The sequence below is a fragment of the Ailuropoda melanoleuca genome, unplaced genomic scaffold (genome assembly GCF_002007445.2).
Source record: "Ailuropoda melanoleuca isolate Jingjing unplaced genomic scaffold, ASM200744v2 unplaced-scaffold5927, whole genome shotgun sequence".
In the NCBI taxonomy this organism is placed as follows: Eukaryota; Metazoa; Chordata; class Mammalia; order Carnivora; family Ursidae; genus Ailuropoda; species Ailuropoda melanoleuca.
The window spans coordinates 85008-109551 of NW_023233025.1; the positions used below are offsets into that span (position 1 = coordinate 85008).

At 54.3% G+C, this 24544-nt stretch overlaps 1 protein-coding gene across 7 annotated transcripts in view; it reads left to right on the forward strand.

Moving 5' to 3' along the window:
• Positions 1-24544, forward strand: part of ARHGEF10 (Rho guanine nucleotide exchange factor 10) — a 76966-nt gene that overhangs the window by 45240 nt on the left and 7182 nt on the right. For all 7 annotated transcript variants that reach the window (XM_034652374.1, XM_034652376.1, XM_034652377.1 and 4 more), the window contains 9 exons: positions 4969-5084; positions 5457-5584; positions 5750-5850; positions 7784-7905; positions 8942-9028; positions 10617-10825; positions 11359-11516; positions 16465-16607; positions 20495-20669. In XM_034652374.1, coding sequence (XP_034508265.1) covers positions 4969-5084; positions 5457-5584; positions 5750-5850; positions 7784-7905; positions 8942-9028; positions 10617-10825; positions 11359-11516; positions 16465-16607; positions 20495-20669 — 1239 coding nt within the window. The remainder of the gene's footprint in view (positions 1-4968; positions 5085-5456; positions 5585-5749; positions 5851-7783; positions 7906-8941; positions 9029-10616; positions 10826-11358; positions 11517-16464; positions 16608-20494; positions 20670-24544) is intronic.

Below are 24544 nucleotides of genomic sequence, written 5' to 3' on the forward strand. Positions count from 1 at the left end.
AAGGAGGGTCCAAGGGGGAGAAGCTGGGACATGGGGAGGGGCGGGTCCTGGACAGAAAGTGGACTGTAAGCAGGGCTCAGATGCAGCGCTGGGGGGTGTGTGGGTGTGGCTTAGGGTTCTTAGCCAGAAGTGAACACACACAGGTGCGTGGCAGCCGTTGAGCAGAAACCCCAACTCTGACCCTTCTACCGCGGAAGGCAGAGACACGGTGCCTGCACTTTAAAAGTACTGAACAGGGCCTTGGAAGTCTGTGTCACGCAAGAGCCCTGGGTCTGGGCTGTGGGGCCAGGTTCTCAGTCTCCAGAGCGAAGGGCCAGCACTGGGGTTTGTTCAGTGCCCGATGTGGGGTCTCGAGGGGTGAGGGGTTAATCCAGGCACCCCCTCAGCCTCTCAGTGCGTGCCATGGCCTGTGGGTGGGGACAGCAGCTCCCGATCCAGATGGGTCTACAAGTTCAGAGAACAGGAGGGACGCAGCCGCCTCCAGTGAGACCATAATGATTCGAAAAGCACAGCACGTTTTAGGGCCAGGGCCGCCGTGGGAGGGACTGGAGAGGAGGAAGTCACGTCTCCCTGATTGCTTTGGTGACGGTGGCCACGTGGCATTCACCTGACACCATGGCGTGGCACAGTTGTGGGGTTTCAGGACCAGCGCTGGCTCCCCTGCACAGCATGAGTCTCCTGTGCCCCCGATGGAGGGGAGTCCCCTCCACCCCACCTTGCAGAGACAGGCCTGGCTGCCCACCCCCATCCACTCTCCTCCTGGAAAGCATCTGAAAACTGTCAGGTAGACTCACATGGTCTGCGTCTGGATCCACAGCTGGTAATAGATCGTTGTAGCTGGGACTGATATGGTGTCCGGGACTGATGTGGCGTTGAGCTGCAGGCCGGCCCCCGGGAACGGAATAAAACCGGTTTCATCACAGCGCCACAGCCGCTGAGAGCGTTACTTTAAATTTGTGCTGTTCCCTTTCATGGTGCGTTAAGTACTGAGCTTTGTAGAAGTTTTGAATCAATAAACGAGATTTCGTTGTACCTGTGATAAGACACAGGTGTCTTCTCTGAGGAGTGAGGCTCCCGGAAGCCAGCACTGGAGGGCAGTGAGGTGTCCGGTGATGAAGATGTGTCATGAGACCACTGTCTGCATGTCAGGGGCGCTGAGCATCACTCCTGCTTCCCTTCCGTTCGTGCAGACAGCCAAAACACTTTAAACATGGGTGTTCAGTGACCGTGCAGAAACACTTGTGGGTATGCTTTGGTTTCCCTCTTGGGTTTGGTTTTGAACTTGAGGTCAGTCCTAACAGTTGAGTATGAAAACTGTGGTCACCCTCTGTCTGCCCGAGCCCTGCACTCCTTCCTGCCCCATCTCCCGTCTTGCTGCACCTGCTTGGACACCCTGGCCTAGGTGACCTGGCAGCGGTGACCACGGGGTGACCTCGGGGCCTTGCAGTCCTGGCTGCCCAGGCAGGACGGCCCGTCTCTGGGGGGCGTGGGGCGAGGAGGCCCCGCAGAGCGAGGAGCTGTGACAGCTGCTTGCCCGGCAGTGCTGGGCTGCCTGTGCAGACGCCAGGGACTTGTCAGTTGGGAAGGCCAGTGAGAAGGGCCTGTCCTTCTGGGTTTTTCCGGTTCTGCCACCTGCTCTGAACTGTATTCTGCCAGATAAAGAGGAGGACAGTGTAGGAGACTTGCCCCGTTCAGGTAGCAGCATCTTTGTTCCAGAAGCCGAGGGCAGAGCTCCTGCTGTCAGGGCGGCGGGTCCGGGACAGCCACGGAGGACCTCCAGATCAGCGTGTCCGTCTCGCACGTGGTAGGGCCGGTGTGTGTGCACACCCCTGTGCGCACGGTTCATGGAAACGCTCCACCAGCTTCAGCTTGTCCACATGCTGACCATTTGCCTGGGTCTCCCCAAAGCTGAGATCATTTGATGATGACTAACACGGCTCATGCCCTTAACGGGGAGCTCCTGTGGGTGAGGGCTGCCTGGCTGCTGCAGCTGGCTGGCTTCTGGGGGTGCTTGGGGCTCCTTCCGCGGGGCTGCTTCCCAGAGGCTTCGAGGCGGCTGCCACCTGTGGTGTAGGCACTCGTGTGGGGAGACTTGGGGAGCTCCGGAAGCTGTCCTGATGTACGATCCTGCTCTCTTCGGCCTCCTGTGAAGCAGTGGGGAGCACACGACCTCCTGAACTCTGCAGGAGAGGAGCAGGGAGGGTTTGCTTTGTTGGGAGACCGCGGTCATGGTCCGCATACAGGAAGCCCGGAAGCGGGTGTCGGGCTCTGGGAGTGACAGCCGATGAAGCCGGCAGCCCCCCAGGTTATGTTGTGTGCATTGTGGGGAATGGCGCACAGCTCAGTAACATGCACACTGCAGATGCCACGTGCACTGTCCCCGTCCGCCTCCAGCCTCAGGGTGGGACCGAGGTGGGTGGGAAGGCACACCCGTCCCCGGGGTGCACACGAGGAACACAAGACGGGAGAGCCTTCTGGGTTCCTGGGTGGTGAGATCTGACTAGGAAAATACCGCCTGGCCCCTGAGACGCTTCTGACCTAGCGTTTAGTGATCTCTGTCTCCTGAGACACGTGGTTTCTGCTTTATCGTGTGCCACACAGGAGCTCTGTGGGAGGAGCATCTGTTTGCAGGGCAGGCACTGAGGTCAGAATCTCGGCGTGCTCAGGCTGGAACCCACCTCCCTGCTCATGGCACATTGCATTGCTGGGCCACGAGCACTTAGAGCAGCGTCTCTGTGCAGAGTACGGCACAGCCCTGCGCTTGTGTTCACGTGATGGTGCGGTGCTCTGCGCACCGGGCTCAGGACTGAACGTACGAAGTCCTGAGTGAGGTTAGACGCCGGCCTCCCCAGCTCAAGGCAACTCAGTCACACCTCTGTGTGCACAGAAATACCCGATTTATGTGTTTAAAAAACAGAAGCGGGATATTGTGTGCTCTTATGTGACATTCTTGAGAAGACAAAATGGAAATGTTGGAGAAGAGACCAGTGGTTGCTGGACGGGGCTGGGGGCAATGGGGTGGACAGGTCGGGGTCTTTGGGGGTGAAGGCGCCATTCTGTGGGCCACACCTGCCCCTGTTAAAATTCAAGGGCCGTGTGCCCACGGTAAAAGAGTCAGCTTTACTGTATGATAATTTAAAAAATAAACTAAAAGCTAGATGCGGGCAAATTGATCGAGTTCATGTAGCAGGAGTAATTTTATCCCGAGGGTGAGTTCATGCAGTCTGTCATCAGAAGTTTATAAATGAAAGCAAATGTGTGTGACATTCACTACAGACGTTTTAGATTATGGAAACATACTGTTAAGGAAAAACAAATTTGACAAATGGATAGTCATTGGACAGCCTGATCCCTTTTTTGGTGAAACTTCACGAAAATACTTAATACGCAATTAATCATAGATTTTGTCTAGTCCTAAAAAATTAGGTCTGGTGGATGCATAAAGACCCAAGTGAAAATGTCTTTAATGGCATTTCAGCAAGATTACCGATTGTTATCTTACTCCACGGTGAAGCAGTGAGTGTGGTCAGATGGATGCATGTCGTTTTTAACACAGACGTACTGTCGACACACATTGTGCACAGGGGAGGATGAACAAGCCGTGTACTTGGCTGGGCCCCATGCGCGGTGGAAACGCAGGGGGCCTTGCTCACCATTGTTAGAATTCTGAGACAGGACAGAGAGTGTGATGCCAGCAGGAGGCTTGGTTTCCTCAGGGCCAGCCCTGAAAACTGTCCCAGTAGTCACATGGACCAACTTTACGTTTTATTTTCCCTTTACAGTGTGTCCCTTAAAATAGTTTTAGCTAATAACACGCATATTTGCTTTTCACTTGCAAACTGTTGACAAGGGACCCAGCCAGCATGTTCTCATGCTAAATTCTAAGGGCGGAGTCCACTTTCCTCACACCCTATTTGACCCCGTAAAGGTGGCCCTGCAGAAACAGACTCCAGGAGACTCACCTTGCTTGATTCAGTGTGGATAGAACTGCTCTGCCCCCTGGGTTTGCTGGTCACTGAGCTGGGTGGGGGGACACCTGAGGCCGTCTGTTTCCATGGACACAGAATAGGAGTCAGCTGTGACCATGTGTCCTTTAAAGGGTGGGCTCCGAGTGGGATACTGTGGTGGGATCCTGCCTGCATGTCGGTGGGGAGCCTTGGTGTCCTCCTCAAGAGAATGGGGGACGGGGCATCATCCCGGGGGAGGGGGGAGACTATTCCCCCCTCCACACACAGAGGTGGTCCCAAGTCGGGGACAGGGGGTCTTCCCCCAGCCAATCACTGTCCTCCTTTGTGTCCTGTTGTCCTTTAGAGAAAGGGCACTGGGGAGCTCATTTTGTTGTTGGATGACCCTGGTTATTGGAAATTTGGTTTAGGTTAAATGCCATTTCTAGGTTCGTCTTACTAACCGCAATGACATCAACAATACATTAAAAATACAAGTGACAAGATGCGAGTCAAACCTGAAGTGTGAGAGGTTCTGTGAGATAAAACACCGGCCGTGGTCCAGAAGTTCGGGTCCTGGAAGGCAGGTGCTCAAGGAGCTGGCCTAGACTGGAGTGCAGTTAAGGAGACTCAGTGGCCAAGCGCGTGTGGGGCCATGGGTTGGGTCCAGGAGCCCTGGATGACCTCAGTGGGGATGCTGGTGACACTTGAATAGGGCATGCAGGTTAGTGAACAGCCTTGTGTCCACGTGACTTTGCGGGTTTGAAGACGGTGCTGTGGTTCTATAAGATGTTAACGTCACGGGACATGGTGAAGGGCACACACTGGGGCACTCTGAATCTTTCCAAAGATTCCAAAGTCTGAAATCATTCCAAAATTAGACGTTAGAAAAGGAAAAACCACTAAATGCTTGAAGGGATACACTTTTTAAAAATTGTCAGTCACCTGGCATCTTCACGCTGGTGCTTTGGCCCCTGTGGCATTCGTGGCTCTCAGTTCGAGCTGTTTGCTGCTTCTTCCGCAGACCAGGTCTACGTAGGGCCAGGACAGCTGTATCAAGACCTACAGAACCTGCTACATGACCTGAATGTCATCGGTCAGATCTCCCAGCTCATCGGGAACCTCAAAGGAAACTATCAGGTAACCGTCAGGGCCACAGGACGGAGAATTCTGTTTCCACGTCTAGATCGCTGTCAGTGTGAGGCCATGCCTCCAGCTTCTACTGAAACTGAGAATTAGGTTGATTTTGAGAACCAGTCTGATTTTGAGAACCAGTGTTTTCTCCCATTTCGGGCAGGGCGCGGGCATGAATCTATTTTGGGGTCACTTCATTTGTGAGGGACTCGAGTAGCAGTTTGGCCCAAGCCCAGGGGGTGTCTTGTTTGGAATGCGCTGTGAGAGTTACGGCCTCCTGGACGGTTCCTGCTCCAGCCTCGCTGTCCTCCTCCCTTGGTGAGGGGGGCCCCTGCCTTATCAACGCCTTCACCACGCTCATGTGTGTTCCCTTCACAGAACTTAAACCAGTCCGTGGCCCACGATTGGACGTCAGGTTTACAGAGGCTCATTCTGAAGAAAGAAGAGGAAATCCGTGCGGCGGATTGCTGCCGAATCCAGTTGCAGCTCCCGGGGAAGCAGGACAAGTCAGTGGTGACTTTGCAAGGCAGCCTTCCTGGGCAGGGCTGAGGCAATGGCTCTTGGTGGCGGCGTGCCATGACGGCTCCGTCTGGCGATCGTGTGCAACGGGCAGAGCTTGTCATGTGATCCCACGTCATGTAAACTGAACGCCTTTCCGTTCCTCCTGGCAGGTCGGGGCGGCCCACGTTCTTCACAGCTGTGTTCAATACATTCACCCCTGCAATCAAAGAGTCTTGGATCAACAGCCTGCAGATGGCCAAGCTCGCCCTGGGTAAGAACGAGGCGACGTATCTCCGTGAGGTGTGTGCGTGCATGTCCCAGTCCCCTGCTTTTCTCCGTGACGGTGAAGTCTGTGCCTGAGATGAGAGCATCAGAAGAAAGACCTTGACAATAGATTCATTCCTTCACCTGAAAGAATGTTTTTGGTTTTGGTTTTTATTTTTTAAGATTATTTATTTGAGAGAGAGAGAATGAGGAGAGGGAGAGGGAGACAGACTCCCCACGGAGCAGGGATCCCGATGTGGGGCTCCATCCCAGGACCCCGAGATTATGACCTGAGCTGAAATCATGAGGCAGGTGCTCAACTGACTGAGCCACCCAGACGCCCTGAAAGAATGTTTTTAAACAGGAAAAATGAACCCCAGCATGAGTGATTTTTTTTTAAAAGGTTTTATTTATTTATTTAGTTAGTTGGTTAGTTATAGAGCTGGGTAGGGGCTGAGGGAGAGAGAGAGGGAAAAGCAGACTTTCCACTGAGCAGGGAGCCCATCTTGGGGCTTGAAAAATCAGGAGTGGGATGCCTGACCCACTGAGCCAGCCAAGCGCTGCCTGTCCCCCAGCAGGAGTGATTTTTAAGATACCTAAATTACAATTCAGGGATTGTAGACAAAATAATCCCTCATTTTTATTATAAGCACACATTGACATTAGCTGAGACTGTCCACACGGGCAGAACAGCCCTGTGGGTCTGTGGCCTGTGAGCCGGGAGGCCTAGCCCCATAGGGTGGGGTTGTCCTGGTTCCCTCCCGCACCTGGGGAAACATACAGGGTGGCCCTGAGTTGTCACTGAAGATCCTGCCAGCATGCAGGGAAGCCCTGTGGTTCCATCAGAGATGAGGTGACTTGATTCTTTCGTGCTCCTTTGCCTGCAGCCTTGCAGTCTGTGAGCCGTGAGTCAGACAGACCTCTGTCCGTGTGTAGATATGTGTGCACGCATGTCGTTTACACACGGATCCGTTACTCAGAACACACTGCGATACCTCTTGCACGTGTGCTGTTCTCTTTGAGATGCAGACAGTCTGCTAAGTGAAAATAAAATACAGAAGAGAAACAGGCCCTGCTGATGCTCACCCCCCCCGGGAGCTGTGGTTTGTGATGGACGGGCCCTCGTGTCGCCGAGCGGAGAGCCTTCCCGCCGCTGCCTGGGTTCCCGGAGGGGGAGGTGTTGACACTGCTCCTTTCTCTGTTCCTGAAGCATTTCATGGTTTGTGAAGTCATACTGTACGTGAGTCAGCAAGCCAGAAACGGCCCACTCTCTGACAAGAGCAAGCTGAACCTGAAAATAAGCTCCCTTTCTTCTCTTCGGAGCCGAGATTGACAACTTGCTCTATAGCAAAATATCTCTTCACTTCCTCGTGCTTTTTTTTTTCTAATTAATTATTAGAGAGAGAGAGCGCACAAGCAGGAGGGAGGGGCAGAGGCAGAGGGAGAAGCAGACTCCCCGCTGAGCAGAGCCTGACCAGGACTCGATCCCAGGACCCCGGGATCTCGATCTGAGCTGAAGGCAGACGCTTCACCAACCGAGCCACCCAGGCGTCCCTTCCTTGCACTTTTTATCCGGCAGTATTCTACCGTGTTAGAACACCTTTCACTGTGCCTGTGGTATTTGAATCTAAATATCTCAGTTGCTTTGAATAAAGATAAAGAAAAATACCAGAATGTGCTTCACGAGGACTTTCTCAGCCCCTCGCATCCGTGCGCGGGGTGGGGGGTGCGGAAGAAACAGGAAAACAGGACACGCTTTTCAGAATAAAGCGGTGAACAGACAGGCCTTCCTTTCAGAAAAGATCGTACTGTGTTCCAGAAACAGTATTTAGCTTTGTGGTCTGGTGTAGAATATGTCCGAGTCTGGGGTCCGCAGGGCATGTCGAAGCTGCAGGCTGCTCAGTGCTGCCCTTCCCCGTTTCTCGTTCACATGCCCGCAGAGGAGGAGAACCACATGGGCTGGTTCTGCGTGGAAGATGATGGGAATCAGATCAAGAAGGAGAGACACCCTCTCCTCGTGGGACACATGCCGGTCACGGTGGCCAAGCAGCAGGAGTTCAAGGTGATGGGCGGGTGGGTCTGGAGGTGGGGTCCACTGTGCACCGAGATTGCCCTGCTTATCTGGTTTAGGGCAGGGTCCCACGTTGTCTCCTCAAGTCAACCACTGTTACCATTTCTCTTGGGGGGGGGTATTTGTTTAGGAATTAAGATTGTTAGAGTATGAAGCTGAAAGCCTGCTTTTCTGCCCAGCAGCCGTCCGGGTACTGGGGGGGTCTGGTGCGTTCTGTCCAGCGGCCGTCCGGGTGCCAGGGGGTCCTCACTGCACCTGGTGCGTTCTGTCCAGCGGCCATCGGGTGCCAGGGGTCCTCACTGCACCTGGTGCGTTCTGTCCAGTGGCCGTCTGGGTGCTGGGGTGGGGTTGGTCCTCACCGCACTGGTGTGTTCCAAGCGTTGCTAGTTTCATGAGGGCACATGTCTCAGATCTGTCCGCTCTGCTGCCCTTTGCCTGGCAGTACTCAGTGTCCACACTGGGTCACGGTTGGAAGCCTCGTGTTTCCTGGAGCATGGTGCCCTCACTTTGCTAAAGCAGGCCTATGAGATGTGGTGACTTCTCAGTGTCCCATGCTGTCTGTTCAAGCACCGCACCCGCAGGAGCCTTCAGAGGCACGTGGATGTATTTCTGTACAAAACAAGTAAAGACATTACTAGTTCTCCTTTCTGGGCTCCGGCCGACGCTCAGCCCTGGAGCTCCCGGGAGGGCAGGCGGGTGGGCAGAGGGGAGGAAGTGCAGTGTGTGCGTCCTCCCGCCACATCCGGAGAGGTGCGGCCGCCTGTATGGTGTGCTCCACGACAGACATTTGCAGCACCTGCTGGGGTCTGAAGATACAAGGGGGAAGACTGATGTTTGCCTCTAAAAAGCTGATTTCTGAGACTTGTACCTTCATCTGTTCTTTTTCCCGTTTTAATCTTTAACAAGTAATATCCTGCAGCTTCTGTGACTAAACGTCAGGAGTCTGTCATCCACTTAAGATACTGTATTGTCTGGATGCCTCCCGGTCCCGTTTTAAATGTGGGTGTTTGATTTAATTCCGCATTAGATCGAATGTGCTGCGTACAATCCTGAACCTTGCGTGAATAATGAGGCTCAGCCGGATTCTCTGTCCGCGGCGCACGGCTTCCTGTGGGTAAGACGTGCTGTGTGTGTAATGCGGGTTCCTGAGGAATCCGTGTCCATGGTTAGTGTGGGCTTGAGAGGTTCTCAGTGTGTCCCGGGCTGTGTTTACAAACATGAAAGTCCCGACCACAAGAGGAGACTGAAGGCTTTTGGAAAAGATACCCACAGTGTTTCTGTCTTCTTTTTCATCTAAAGCTTTACCAGATTAGATTCAGCCCAGAGACAACCAATTTAGCTAATATGAGAGTAATTTAAATATTTCTTCAGTTTGGATGGTTAAACTGGGTGGGATTCTTTCCCCCCTTCCAAGACATTGCTCGCTTTTTACACTGGAAACTTTGCAATTAATATTAACTTGTACCAAATGAAATAGTGCATTTGAATTATGCTGCCATTGCAATTGGCCTTTCTGATTCTTCCAAACAGGAGACAGTCCTCTTGCACTGTGTTTTGAGGTCTCTCATGTCCCCTCCTGGGGACGTGTGTCTGCTCCCCAATAGGTGCCCTGCTGTCCCCCAGCACCGCACCCTGACTGCCTCTCCTGGGTGCCCTGCACCCAGGTGACCTCTCCACCTTCCCACAGCCTGAGCCTCTGTGTGGTCGGTGCTCCTCCCTGAGCGTTGAGAAGAAACAGCCTGAGTAACCAGGCCATTCTGTGCACCCAGCTGCAAAGGATGGGATGGGCTCATTTCCCTAAGGTTTTTAAATTTTTGCAGAGAAGTTTCCCATCACTTGGACCGCAGTTGGTGCCTTATTCTCTCTCCTGCTCACATCCCCACCCCCCTGCACCCTGCCAGCCAGAGCAGGGCTTGGCGGTTTGGCACTGTTCCCCTGAAAGGCTGTCAAAGCAGGACATTTCTTTTTTGCAGTGTGGAAACACTACAGTACGAGTACAAGGGGTGGGACAAAGTTTCCAAAACTGTCCAAGAGGAGGCAGGATCTGGGAGCCTCAACACCCCTCACTCCTGGGCTGGCTTTCCCTCCAGGACCTCAAGAGCTCTGTCCCACTAATTTTTCTGTTAACAAGATCTGACTCTTTCCCACTGAAAAAACAATTAGACTTCAAGTCGGGAACGAAGCTTGTGGGCTGTCCGGTGACCCGGCAGATAGGTTCATGGGGGTGCTCACAGCCTGCCAGCATCCCAGGGTGAGGGCACACTGCCTCGTGCTTACACGCTGGTGGCTACGTGGGGAGGCGCTCTGATGCACTCTCTTTTTAAGTCCTTGTTTTCCTAGGTGAGCTCTGTCTGACGTTTGTGTAAACGGGTTTAAAACCGATTCTCATCTGCTTTGAAGCCTTTGCATTGTGCCTGAGCAGGTCAGCACCACTGCATGGTGCTGGGATGTGGTTTCTCAGGAATAGATATAGGAATTAAAAATAAAGGAAACAAAACTGGGCTCTCATTAAAGTAACCCCATATGCTGAAAAGGAAAAGCGGGCTCTGGTAGCAGATGGTAAACAGCTCTCGATTCTGTGAAGCGTGTTGGTTCCAGTGGCAACATGGATTCTCCTGGTGGCCATTGGAGGTCAGGGGTCGGGTCGGTGTGGTGTGGAACCTCCAGGCACTCCTCTCTCCTCCCCCCAACCCCCAATTCAGATCGGAAGCTGCACCAGCCAAATGGGCCAGATTGCCATCGTCTCGTTTCAAAACTCCAACCCCAAAGTCATCGAGTGCTTCAACGTGGAGTCCCGAATCCTGTGCATGGTGTTCATCCCCGCGGAGGAGCGACACGTGGAGCCCGAGACCCCGACCGGGAGAGCGCCGGGGGGTGTGCCCACCATCTGTCTGGGGACAGAGGAGGGGAGGTGAGCCCACTGCTGGCGCCCGGAACGGTCATCTGCATGCCGCTCCGTGAGGCGGAGCTCGAGGAGCAGGACGGATGGTCACCCGCCCTGTTGCGGGTTGTGCCACGCGGTGGGAACGGCTGGGTCATCACCCGTGGGATTGACTGCAGGAAACCCCCAAGGAGGGATGGCGACTCTGCAGGGAACGTTCCCGTTCGGCCTGGCGGTTTCCCCTGACCTGTTTCTTCTTAGTTCTGCCTTTAAAAGTAGCTGACTGCTCACAGTTTGGAGTGTAACGGGGCCGCGGTCTACGCCATAGGCATCCCGAACACTAGCACCGTTCTAAGGCACGTTACAGTGTTTTTCCTGATACGCGCTCACTAGGAAGAAGTAATTTCTTCCTCGGTTTCTCCTTTGCAATGCGGGGATGAGATCGGGGTGGCGGCGGTGTTCCCGTGCGGGGCAGGGGTGTGGCAGGGAGCTGCTGCACTCGCTGCGGGGCGGGCCTCCCTGTCACCCAAGCACGCGCTCACTGGCTGCTGTTTCTCTTGAAGCATTTCCATTTATAAAAGCAGTCAAGGCTCCAAGAAGGTGCGTCTGCAGCACTTCTTCACCCCGGACAAGTCCACGGTCATGAGCCTCGCCTGCACGCCCCAGAGCCTGTACGCCGGCCTGGTCAATGGCGCCGTGGCCGTCTACGTGAAAGCAGAAGGTAATTGTCTCTATACCGCATGTGTGTGACTACACGTCTGGGCTCATAGTGGTTTCCGGGGGTTTGCTCTGGAGGGAGCTTTGTGTCCAGGGTTACGTCCCCGCGAGCAGTTATCACCGCGCGTCCAAGGCACGTGCAGCTTCCTCAACCCCGAGAGGAGGGTGCGAAGTGCGAGCAGCCCCAGCCGCACAGGCGGGAAGTGGTTTCAGATGTGGGTCTCCGGGCCGACGCCTCCCCTTTCCACAAAGTACCGACATCCGTGCGTGTCCTCTTCCCAATGGCCGAGCTCCCGGCCCCCTCGCTGCCCCTGCCCTCACTCAGAGCCACGAGGGTTTCTCTTCTTGGGTGGAGGGGACCACAGGCCGCCGTGCCAGCCCAATGGCCAGGACCGCCTGGACGCACGCGCCGGCCCTCGTCCCTCCCCCTCAGGCTCCTCCTCTTGTCATGGGCTTGGCCCAGAGTTCCAGTGGGTTCTGGGGACACCAGAGGGGCATAGCGCAGGTCTGCAGCCTCCTGGGGCACATGGGCATTATTGGCGCGGACACCCAGGCCGCGGCTGGCGGGGGGGAGCCATCCGGCGGCTCTGCCTCCTGCCCATGCCTGCTCCTGCTGTGGGGGAGCTGTGGTTTTGCAGCACCTGCTGCTCGCTTCACCTGTAGCAGCCTCCCTCCCTGCTCCTCTCCCCGCTGACATTGTGCAACTCAGTGGTCAAGACCCTCCCTTTCCCCAGTCCCACAGCTTCCACATCTTGGCCGGAGGGTTTCGGCAGCGCCTGGGCGGCCCCCCAAGCGTCAGGTGCATGGAAGCAAAGGGCTCAAGCCCTTAGGGAATGAGGGTCCCTCCGCTGCTCCAGGGCCCTCTCCATTCCTGACCCCTGCCTGCCTGTGGCCCACCCTGGGACCTCCCGGGCTCTGTGCCACTGTCCGTCACCATCTCAGGGACAGCCTGAGTGTGGGCTCAGTTCAGGTGACCCCGGGCTGATCACCAGTGGGTGCAGATGGGTGCAAGTCCCACTTCTCCCCCCCAGGGACGAACAGTTCACAGAGGGTAAACACCGCGCTCACGATGCCCAGAGAGCCCTGGGAGGCGCTGGGTCAGAGCGTTCTGCAGGGAGGCAGTGGATTGAGCCTGAGGGGGGCCTGTCGTCATCCAGGGGACAGGGAGCCCTGCCAGCACGCCCCCAGGGCAGCTGCGGGTCCCCAGAGAGGGAGAGCTGGAAAGGGCGGGAAGCAGGAGCAGGGGTGGCTGTGCCCCTCCTGCGGGCAGCCGAGACTGGTGATCGGGTTTAGGGCCAGGACAGCAGGTGTGCCTCATGAAGTGAGGCTCAGACACATGGTTTGTGTGTGGGCTCAGTTGCATTTAGAACTAAGTACATGTTGGGGCGCCTGGGTGGCACAGCGGTTAAGCGTCTGCCTTCGGCTCAGGGCGTGATCCTGGCGTTATGGGATCGAGCCCCACATCAGGCTCCCCCGCTATGAGCCTGCTTCTTCCTCTCCCACTCCCCCTGCTTGTGCTCCCTCTCTCGCTGGCTGTCTCTATCTCTGTCGAATAAATAAATAAAAATCTTAAAAAAAAAAAAAAAAGAACTAAACGCATGTTGATTTAGGTGCGTGCGAATATTTATCCCGGGATTGCTCTGTTTGCTTTTCCCCATCGTCTTTGGCTGGGGTGGCTCACTCGAGGTGTGTTTTCTCTTGCTCTGGCAGACACTGAATTTCATGGGAATTAGAAACCGCCTGGAAGTCTGAAAGTACCGTAATTTCAGTCCGTCTCCTGAGCTTCCTAAATTGCTTTGGGGATATCGATGTCCATTTGTCCCAGTGCGATGGATTGATTCAGGGTTTATTTCTATTTATTTAATTTGGGGCTGGTGAAACCTTCTGTTTTTTCCCCAGCTTTATTGAGACATAATTCACACGTAACAATGTGCACGTTTAAGGTCTGGATCCGCGTGTGTGCTGCAGAATGACTGTGGCCGCGGCGTTAGCTAGCCCTGCATCCCATCACAGACGTACCGTTTCTCTTGCCGTGCTCAGAGCATTTCGGATCTTCTCTCTTACGACTTGGACGTTCATAATGCGGTGTCGTGGACCGTCATGTGTGCGGTGCGTCAGGTCCCCAGCACTTACGCCCCTTCTGGCTGCAAGTGTGTGCCTGTGAACACCATTTCCCCACCCGCACCCCATCCTCTGTGACCTCCCGTCTAGTCTCTGTTAGCTTCCACATGTGAGTGAGATCGTATAGCGTTCGTCTTTCTCTGACGTACCTCGCGTGGCGTAGTGCCCTCAAGGTTCACCCACGTCCTTACAAATGGTAGGGTTTCCTTGTTTTTTATGGCGAATAATATTCTGTTGTGTGTGTGTGTATAGACACCCACACCACATCTCTATGCACTCAGCCATCAGTGGACACTCAGAGCTTCTCCACGTGCTCGTGATTGTGAATAATGCTACCACAAACATGGGGGTGCACGTGCCTTTTCCAGCTGGCGTTTTCATTTCCTTTGGATCAGTACCCAGGAGTGGGATCGCTGGGACAAAGGGTAGCTCTGTTTTTAATCTCTTGACGAACCTCCGTGCTGTTTTCTAGAGTGGCTGCTGTTTACGTTCCCACCGACAGTGTAAGAGGGCTCCTTTCCTCCACGTCCTCGCCAACCCTTGTTACCTCTTGTCTCTTTGAGGACGGCCCTTCCTACAAGTGTTACGTGTCTCTGCTGCTGAGTGCTGTTGAGCACGCGTGCATGTCGCCGTGGGCTGTCTGAATGTCGTCTCCAGAGAACGGTCTCCTTGCGGCTGTTGTGTTGTCCGGGGTGGGAGACTTGGTGGCTGGAGGCCGCCGCCCTTGCATCACTTCTCTGACAGGCACTGTTGCAAATCTTTTACTTTTTAGGGAGCTTGAAATCTGGAATTCTGTAGAAATTTCTGCAGTTTTTAAGTGTCGGCTCAAAATGTAATCAGCATGTACTGGAGTCCCGCTGTGGTTGGTCAGCCTGGTTGAGCACTCAGGTCTGGAGTGAAGACTCTGGAAAGAGGCTGTCCCCAGACAGGTGGTCTGTCAGCTGGAGCCGACGCCCACAGCCCAGTGCCCAGTGGTGTGCCCTCCCCCGCAACCCCCAGAGGATTTTGTGCGGGGGCAAAGAGCACAGGGTCTGCAGAAAGAGTATCGTAGGTGCTCAGAGAACAAAGTTCAGTTTTTAGAAGTTAATTCTTAAGCAAAATAACATGTTTACAGCAGATTTCTTGCTTCAGAGGAATCGCAGTGTCCATGTGACGTCCGTCCAAGGACACAGACACCACGGGGCAGTCAGGTGGAGTGGGCGTCCTCAGCCCTGCATTCGGTCCCTTGCACGTGTTGGAGAGAATTGTATCTCCACTCTGAACCTCTGTAATCCCTGTGGAGACTGCACAGCCGGTAAGGTTGTGAGTCCTGGATGAAAAGGCCTGTGTGCTTGTGTGTGTGCATGTGTGACTGTGTATGTACGTGTGTGCACGTATGACTGTGCGTGCACATGTATGCCTGTATGGCTGTGTGCACGTGTGAACTGTGTGTACATGTGTGCACCTGTGACCACATGTGTGTGCACATGGGACTGCGTGTGCACAGGCGTGTGTGCTTAACCGCACGATGATACCCCAGTTCCAGTGCAGATCCTACAAGCGAACGGCAGGTCGGTGTCCGTCAGAACCTATAATTGTCCCACAACATCTTTTGGCCTCATTGCAGCATCAGAGTGTTTCCACTACAGTTAGATCATAGCTTCAAAGTATGCCACAAAATTCAAAACTTGCCTGGGTGCCTCTTGGTGTCTGCACACCTCAGCTTAAGACAGTTACTCATGAACAGGGTTTGGATGAGAAGGTTCCATTCCTCAAACGTAGAACCCAGGAGCAAGCCATCAGTGTGGAACCGGGACCTTGCCCCCTTCCTTGAGCAGAGCGCTTTATTAGACCAGGACCAGAGGTGTTGGCGGACTGACAGTTGTAGTTATGCTTTCAGGCACAATGGCTTAATTAACGGTGACTTTGAAAACTGAAGAATTTATTTTAACGCCTCACTGGGTCATTACACAGTCACTTTGAAAACGTATGTTAAGTCTGGCTTTAAATATTTTTTCTTGCCATCCCCGTTGCCTGTTGACTCACACTTCCTGTAAAGTGAGACAGACTTCATCAGTAGGTCTTTGAAAATATTTTCAAACCGTAATATTTCATCCCTGCCCGTGCCTCAGGGATGGAGCGAGTTTATGAGAAGAGAGGAAAGCCTCTTACCTCAGTTCTGTTGTTTTTGGTTTTTTTTTAAATTCGGTGACAATGTGGTCGGTCCCGATAATGCAGTATATGGCAGGGGGCATTTCAGAGGTAAGAGCAGGTAACGGGGAAAAGGAAGCACGGTCCCACACTTTCGGGTGCAGATCCCTTTACTTGACAACTGAGTCGTTTCGTGCGTTATCATTGGAGATGATAGGACACCTGTGTGTGGGCACTGTGCTGGGCTCTTTGATTGCCTTGTCGCACCTCACGCTCTCATGCGGCCTTGGGGACGCGTGGCAGCATTGTCCCGTGTTACAGAGAAGAAAGCCGTGACTGAGGTTGAATGATGCGTACTGGGCAGCTGGGCTGGGATCAGAACGTTGCTCCGTGACTGAGTTAGGTTGCCTCGTGGAAATGGTACCACCTCTTAGAGCTCTGGACACCCCAGAACCAGGCGTCGGCCTCGAAAGTAGCAGTGGTATCTTGCTTGTTATTTAAAATGGTCTATGGGGCATCTGGCTGGTTTGGCTGGTAGAGCCTGTGACTCTTGATCCTGGGGTCCTTGGTTCCAGCCCCATGTTGGGTGTAAACCTTACTTAAAAAAAAAAAAAAAGCATAAAATGATCTGTGATCCTTTTCCCCAGTTCCTGTGCACGGATAACTGAATCCGAATGAAAGTAAAGTTTTCTTTTTTTAAGATGGATCCTGGAATTCTGAACCTCAGAAAGTGATCAGATTAGGTGTCCTGCCGGTTAGAAGTCTCGTCATGGCGGAGGACACGTTATGGGCAGCTTCTGGAGGTCAGGTGTTCACAATCAGCACCGAGACCCAAACGATAGAGGTAAGTCGTTTTAAGTGAGTCTGCGGCACAAAAGAGATGTGTTTCAGAACTGGCCTCAGTTAAGGTCTGATGCTGGTGGTCAGGGAGCCTCTGGCCCATGGCAGATGCAGGCAGCCTCTCACCCATGGCCCTGCCCTGAGAGAAAGTTCCACCTAGATTTGTGCGCGAAAGGCAAGATTAACTAGATAATTTAGCTAACTGCCGTGTAGCCATGTGTCCGTGGAAGAATTGTTCATCGTTTACCTGCTAATTAACACAAATTCACTACTTTAAAAAATGCATTGACTGTGAACATAAGAGAGTCTTCGAGGACACGGGGAAAATGGGCCCCGAGTCAAGTGGCCCTTCCAGTCAGTGCAATGCTTGGATTATTCTGTGAAGGATCAGGAGACAGCCCACCATGGAAACGTGGAGCCATGCCTCAGGCCCAAGTCTTCACCCTCCTAAACGTTCCAGATGGAGGTAATTTTGAAGCATAAACAAAAACACAAACTTAGAAAGCAGTGGAATGTTCTCATTACTCTGCAGTGGGGGAGATTTTCTAAGCATGACACATGCTTGGAAGTTGCCATAATACAGAAAACAATGAGCGTGGTAAACTTTCAGAACCTTTTTTGTTCTCATTTAATAAGTGTGTGAAAGAAGGTTTCGTAAATGACAAATGGAGAAAATATTGTCCATCTCTGTGACCAACAGCTGATGTCCTTCATAGAAAGAGAGTTCTTACTAAATTTGAAGAAAAAGAAGCCAAGCTGTCCATGATCATTTCTTACATCCCCTGTAAGTAACTCAGATAATAAAGGCATTGCTTGCAGCCAGTGGAATGAATCACGTCATGACTAAAAATTCCTCCGACCATCACGTGAAAGGTAGTAGATAAAGGAGCCCGTTGAGGGGAGGAATCACCTTGATCTCCGCGAGCACCCTGTGGGCACGTCGCAATGCCTGGTGCGAACCCCCACGAGCCCCTAATAAACTGTAGTCGTTACGGACTTCTAAAAATGTTTGTCCGGACTCTTCTTAGGAAGGATTACTGATTATTCAGCAGGGTAGAGACCTTCAGCCATTTTGCCAGCGCTCACTGAGACACATTTTAAGACATGCTTGAAACCTATTTTGGGACACACTTGGTGGATATTCTGTGATCTCAGAAGGTGGGGTGTCAGCCCCCAGCACGGAGCTCCTTCATGTGGTAGAGTGTGGGTGGACAGTGGTCAGGGGAGCGGTGAGCCCATGCGGACGTGGGTGGATGGTCTTAAACTGTGGGAGCCCGCTGAGGGTGGCGGAGGAGGGCGGGCCCTACAAGGTCACCAGATCCCACACCCAGACCCCTGAGGTCTGGGCACATCCTGTGGGACCACAGATAGCCCTTCTGGGTTTTGTCCTGGATGTGCCTCTCCAGCATCCTGCAAAACCCTGCCTCCTAAAGCTGACAGAAAGTCAGCCAGTCGTGGCTCTGGCCACACCAGGCGGTTGGCAGGAAGACAACACGGAGGACAGGACAGAAACAGTCTAAATTATTTCTGCCCGAGGAGCCCCATGAGGCTGGGCTGTCCAGGTGGAGCAGGGATCCCTGGAAGGAGATGACACGGAGCATCTTGGGTGGGAGAAAGGTGTGGGTGAGTCCAGTGGCATGCTGGGAGGTGAGGTTGGCACAGGTGCGGTCAGAAGGGACCTCACATTCAGTACCAAGTTGCTGGGAGTTCTCTCCCTGGCCCTTGTAAGTCCTCCGAGGAGTCCCCTCAGGGTCACCATGCTGGAGGCACCCCACGAAAGGCAGCACATCTGGCTGGCTTTCTTGGGGTGCATGTGGCCTTTCCTGCTGGGACGTCCCTATGCCGTGGGCAATGGTGAGCTGCTGAGGGATTTAATGTGTAGCAGATGTTCCGACATTCATGTTCTCTGAAGGGCAATTTGCTGGCAGTTTTGGGGGGGAGGAGTGCTGCTGGAGACCACCCACGTGGAGAAGCCAGTAGGGTGGACCCCACAGGACCTGCAGAGGAAGGTGGCTCCAGGAAGATGAGCCGCAAAGCGCAGAAGGCATAGCAGCAGCCATCACGGACAGCACGCGACCCCAGTCCCGGAGCGCGCGGCATGCGTCAGGGACAGCGCGCAACCCCAGCGCTCCTGTGGTGGTTAGGGAGCACAGCACAGAGGCACCTGACGTGACCGATAAGACAGAGGATGGAAGATGAACAGCAGAAAATAACTTGCCAGAAAGCAGTGAAAGGTGAAGGTGGCCCAGCAGCAGCACTCATGGGAACATTCTAGAAATGCTGGTTCTGGGCCCCAGCCCGGGCCTGCTGGATTCGCTTGAGGGCCACCAAGCTGTGCTGTGATGGCGTCTGGTGCTCGCTTCGGGCAGTGCCGGCCTGTCCTCACAGGGGCGAGGGGGCGCATACAGGGGTGCGTGCCGTCCTCTCATCTCCCATATCCACCCCCCACCCGTCACCGCCGCCACACCAATGATTAGTCCCGCAGGCAGACACGCAGCCATGGGGTGTAGTTACCTCTCCGCTTCCTGCAGCCCTCGTCTGGGGAATTCCATACTAGTTCCTGAGAGACAAAAATGGAACTTTCCTCCCGGAGAAGCCCACAGAAGGGTGAAGCCTCATTTGTCCCTGTGATGGCCATGGAGTGGGGCGGTCCAGGCCAGCTTGGAGGGTGGGGCCCCACTCCCTGTCTGGGTCTCTCGGGTCACAGGTCGACAAGCCTCTGCCATCGACTGCACTGGAAATGCACGTGTTCACCCTCTGCTGGGCTCACTGCGTGCCACGCAGGCTGCGGGGTGGGTGAGGGGTGTAGCCTGGTGACCCCTTTCTGTGTGGGGTAGGTACACAAGATGTGTAAACGCAGCATCCTCGACAGAGCGATGGGCTCTGAACAGCGCCCCCCCCCCATTCCTTGATGTTCGGGAACAGCGCTGAGATCAGAGAAGCAAGCCATTTAGAGGACCGTGGGGGATTTGATCTGCCGCAGAGCTCAGGGGCTGCTCTGAAGAGGAGTGTCTTCACAGCGACGCTGCAAGCTTCAGCCCTGCACACCCCTTCTCCAGACCTGTCAGGGAGTGCTGCCAGCTGCCCACCCAGAGCTGGCCTGTCCGTGCTGCAGCCAAGTTAGAGAATTCCCCTCCCACGGGTCCGTGTGGAGCAGGGTCGTCAGGATAGAGATAAGGGTCAGAGCGCGGCCAGATGCTTGGGAAGGAAGGACCTGGTCCCACAGAGAAGTAGCAGGTGGCTTTTGGGGACAAGGCCAGGGCTGGGTGCAGACCCAGAGACCCGCAGGCAGCCCACGAGCGCTCGGAGCAGTGTGGGCAGGCAGGCCTTCGGAGGGCTCGCCCAAGGCCCGGGCGTGGGCCTCCATTCCTGGCTTGGAGTTGGGGAAGGGGGCTGCCGGCTCCACACTGGAGTCCCAGGGAGCTGGCCAGCCTCCGTCCGCCAACGGCGCTTCACGTTCCCATACCTTACTGCTCCCTGCTCCTTTGTCCCTCTTGCTTTCCTGCGCTTGCCAACCTGCCAGCGACCATTGGACTCCAGCTCCATGGTGGGTAGGCTTTCCGCAGGCTATTGGGGTTCATCGTCCCTGGGAAATACCGTGACATTCTGGAAAGCGCTCTGATCTGCTTGGGAGCAGTAATGAGCAGTTTGATTGCTACTGTGTGTCTCGCTGACAGAAGTGTCTGTGGTTTTGGAGTAGTGGTCCCCTCGCTGTAGGTCCTTGGGGGTCATGCTGAGCCTCTCTAGAGTGCCATCTGGACACTCATGGTCAGGATAGCCATACGACCTGGGTGTTAAGTTGTGGCAGAGGGCCGGCGGCAGCTCGCAGTGACACAGTGGCAAGCCGGCTGCACCAGAGCCCCATTCATCACTTCTCCTTGACTTCCTCAGAACCAGCTCGAGGCCCACCAGGAAGAAGGCATGGTGGTCTCTCACATGGTCATCGCTGGCGTGGGGATTTGGATTGCCTTCACCTCTGGGTCCACGCTTCGCCTCTTCCACACGGAGACACTCAAGCATCTGCAGGACATCAACATAGCCACCCCTGTTCACCATATGCTGCCAGGTAATTGGATCCGGACGGGGAGGGTCCTGAGGGAGAAGGTAGGGGGCGTGGAGTGCAGGTGCGGCCCCTTCAGGGCAAGAACCAAATTAAAGCACGGTTTTTATAGGTCAGAAGCCCGTGACCGTAGACATTGCTTGTAGTTGAGCCTAATAAGACCAGACTGTGGGAGCAAGGACCTCAAGTTGAAGAATGGAGAGAAGGAAAAGATTCACTGGGGGAGACAGGGCTCTCAGGGGAAGCCAGAGACGCAGCATCTCGGCTGGGAGCCCAGCAGGCACAGAGCAGGAAGGATGCCCCCAGCAGAGGGGATCACAGGCAAAGGTGCAGAATGGGGACGGCGGGGACAGCCGGTAGCTAGCGTGTGTGGTGTGTGCGTGTGGCTAGAGTGTGCATGTGCATATGTGTAGCGTGTGTGCTGTGTGTACAGAGGCACGTGGGTAGCGTGTAAGCATGTAGCGTGTATGTACAAGCAGGCACCTAGTATGTACGAGCGCGTTGCCAGCATATATACACATGTAGGCAGTGTGTGGTCACGTGGTCAGTGTGTATGAGCCTCTAGTCAGTATGTATACGTTTGTATCTCACGTAGCTGGTATATTTAAGCATGTAGCTAGAATATGCTCGTGTATCTGGTATGTAGAGGCTGGTAATTAGTATGTGTCTGTTACGTAGCTGGTACGTGTGTGTAGCTGCTGAATGTGAGCATGTGGCTGATGTGAGCAAACACGTGGCTGGTGTGTACAGACACATGGCTGTGTGTACGCACGTCGGTAGTACATGTAAGCACATCACTGGTACTTGTAGGCACGTGGCTAGCGCATGCAGGCTTGTAGCTAGTGTGTGGAAGGACGTGGCTGGGACCTGCGGGCACGTAGTGAGTGTGTACGAGCAGGTGGCCGCTGTGCAGGAGCTGAGGGGCGGAGGGAAGGAAGAGGCCGGAAAGGTTGTGTGGCCGTGAGTTTAGAAGAAACATCCTGGCAGCAGCCTGCAGAGAAGGGGAGGGAGGGGCAGTGGGGACCCGCCTGTGGTCTGGAGGGACCCACCCTAGCGAGCAGCAGGGAGAACCCAGGGAGAAGCAGAGTCCCCTGGGACAAGACTGATTAGGGAGAGAAAGGGCCAGAAAGTCTGAGATTTGGGGCCTGGGTTTTTGGGAAGAACATAAAATCATCAACGGACATGGGGTCACAAAAAGCCAGTTTGGGGAAAACCAGTACATTGGATTTGGTGCTGCTGAGCAGAGCAGCCCCGTAGGAAACTGGAAGGAGGGTCTGGCACGTGGGCAGGGAGTCAGGAAAGGGGCTGCCGTTGGGGAGTTCATCCCCCTGGGTGAGCGATGAAGGGACAGGGGGACGGGGCAAAGAGTGTCAGGTCAGAGCACCAGCTACCAGCCTCGGGAGGTGAGAGGACTGTGCAGAGTCAGAAAGAAGGGGTGCAGTGCGCATCCAAGGGGCCAGGAGGGGAGCACCAGGCGGGGACGGCCGAGCACGTGGCCTGAGTGCTGGTGTGGGAGTGTGTGCACACGTGTGGGATGCTTTGTGTGCATGTGTGCATGCACATACACGAGTGTGGGTGTGCACACGTGCACATGTATTGTGTGCATGTGCGAGGTGCAATCGTGTGCAGATGAGAGTGTGGGTTTATACATGTGTGGTGTGTGCACATGTGTGAGGGAGGAGCTTTGCTGCAAATGTTTTAAAAGCAGTGGAAACCAAGGAGGTAAAGAGATTGAATTTAGACTTCAGCTTGGAAAAGTTAGTAACAAAAGGCTGAGCCAGATTAGAGGACCCCAGTCAAGTTGCCTCTTAATTGACTTTACATGTTTGATGGAATTTTTTAAAATTCTATAAGCCCATAAATGTGAAGAAAACCTCTTAGAAGTTATCTGGGTCCCCTGCCCATGTAGGCAGTAAAGCAAGTTATCAAAATCTCACAAATTCAGTGCAAGTTACATTCTGGCCAGGTACCCTGTGTACGTATATTTATTTCTTTAACCATTGTTGGGTAGTGAGACTGTGGTGGTACCAGTGGGAGGTTTTTGTTCTGGTGGTTGACGGTTGGCTGGTTGTCCATTGGTGATTGGTCGGTTGTTGGTTGTTGGCTGGTTGGTGGTGGTTGGTTGGTTGTTGGTTGTTAGGTGGTTGTTGGCTGGTTAGTCGTGGTTGGTGGTTGGTAACAATGTTGAAAATGTTTGTAGCTTAAGCAGAAGGTACTAGAGGAACAGTTACCGTTGATGCATGAGAAACAGGATAAGGGGTCTAGTTCTAGAAAGGCTGGCCTCTGACAAGGGGAATATTGGTATTGGACTTGGGGAGGGAATTGGGGGGAGAGGGCAGCAGGGAATAGGGTGGGTGACACATTTGGGGCTTGGTGAGTGCTGGTCATGGATGGCATGAAACAAAGTCAAATTCACCTGTTGGCAGAACAGACAGTCATCTTGCCAGTGAGTGGCCAAGTCCATCCAGGGGAACGGTGGTGTGGTGGTGTGGCTGCTGCAATGGGGCTGCCTTCTGAGCCCCCCGAGTCCTGACCTTGTTGTCCAGCCAGCCTCACTGGACAAGCAGCCCCGGTGGTGGGAGCCCCGGACCCACTGTCGTCCCGTCCTTGGTTCCTAAGGTCACAGTGGGTCCGGACTCACCACAGGCTAGCGCAGACGTGCTCCAGGCAGCACACTTCTCCCAGTACTGTGCTCCGCCCAGTGCCTGCCCACCTCATGTCCCTGGCGCCTTTACAGACCCACGTGTGGGTGGTGTTTCCTCCGTTTCTTGTGACCGTGTTCATGGCTGGTTTTACCCTTTAATGACTCCCTGTGTTTTCCATCTGTGTGGCTCTGCGTGTGCTGGTCACGGCCCCACACGGGCCCTGTCAGCGCCGAGAGGACGGGAAGTAGATGCTTGGGCATCTGGCGACAACCGTTTCCCCGAGCGCACCCTCCGCAGGGCCGGACGCCGGTGTCCACCGCGGGCTCAACTCTCCCCCTGTGGTCCCGACACACGCTCCCTCCACCACTGTCCGCTGGGCCCTCTGTCGTGGGTCTTTATTCCGGTCTCTCTCTGACGCTGTGAAGCACAGGCGAGCATCCAGTCCAGACGGGAGCATGTGTTCTCCCGGATTCGTTTACCCCACACTGACCAGTGTTCGGCGGCGCCGGACGCCTGACCTGCATCTCCTAGTCTCCTCGAAGGTCGTCTTGCCACCGTGGCCCCGCAGCCTGGGAGGAGGGCGGGTGTGGAGAGCAGAATTCGCTTCCACTCAGAATGCTGTTGCATTTGTCACGCCTCCCACCACAGCTCTTGAGTGCAACACTCGGAAAGGCGTGACCCAAAGTTGGTCTGATTTTCACTGCATTTTGTGATTTAGAGAACAAGACGCCATGTCTCCCCTTCCTACTAACCGTCTCACCAGCAGGCCTGCAGGCCAGTGTCTCCTCGTGACGAGCGTTGGTACACTCTGCTTTGCTGTCAGATAACTCTGTGCGTGTTTATACTGTGCATTCGTAGGCGCATTGACTTGGAGGCCGCTGGGCTGGGTCACTCCCGGGACACTCCTGTCCGTGACCGCCTCGCGGCCCCCGCACACCTGCGTGTTCTGTGCGTGCATGAACATCTAAACCTTGTCGAGACTTGTGTCCGTGAGGCGGCTCAAGTGGGTTTTGTTGTGTACAGGTATACATAACATTACGCTTTTATGCTCTTACTGGACTATCAAATTCCAGTAGGTTCTAAAGATGAAGACTTCCCAAGTGAGAAAGAGCAAAATTTGAATATAAAATTGGTATTCTGTATCTCAGGCCCTTTGTTGGAAGTGATCTGGGTCATTCTTGGGGCTCTGAGCGCGCTCCCACTGCGGACTCGAGGGTTGTGCAGAGGGTCTGGGGT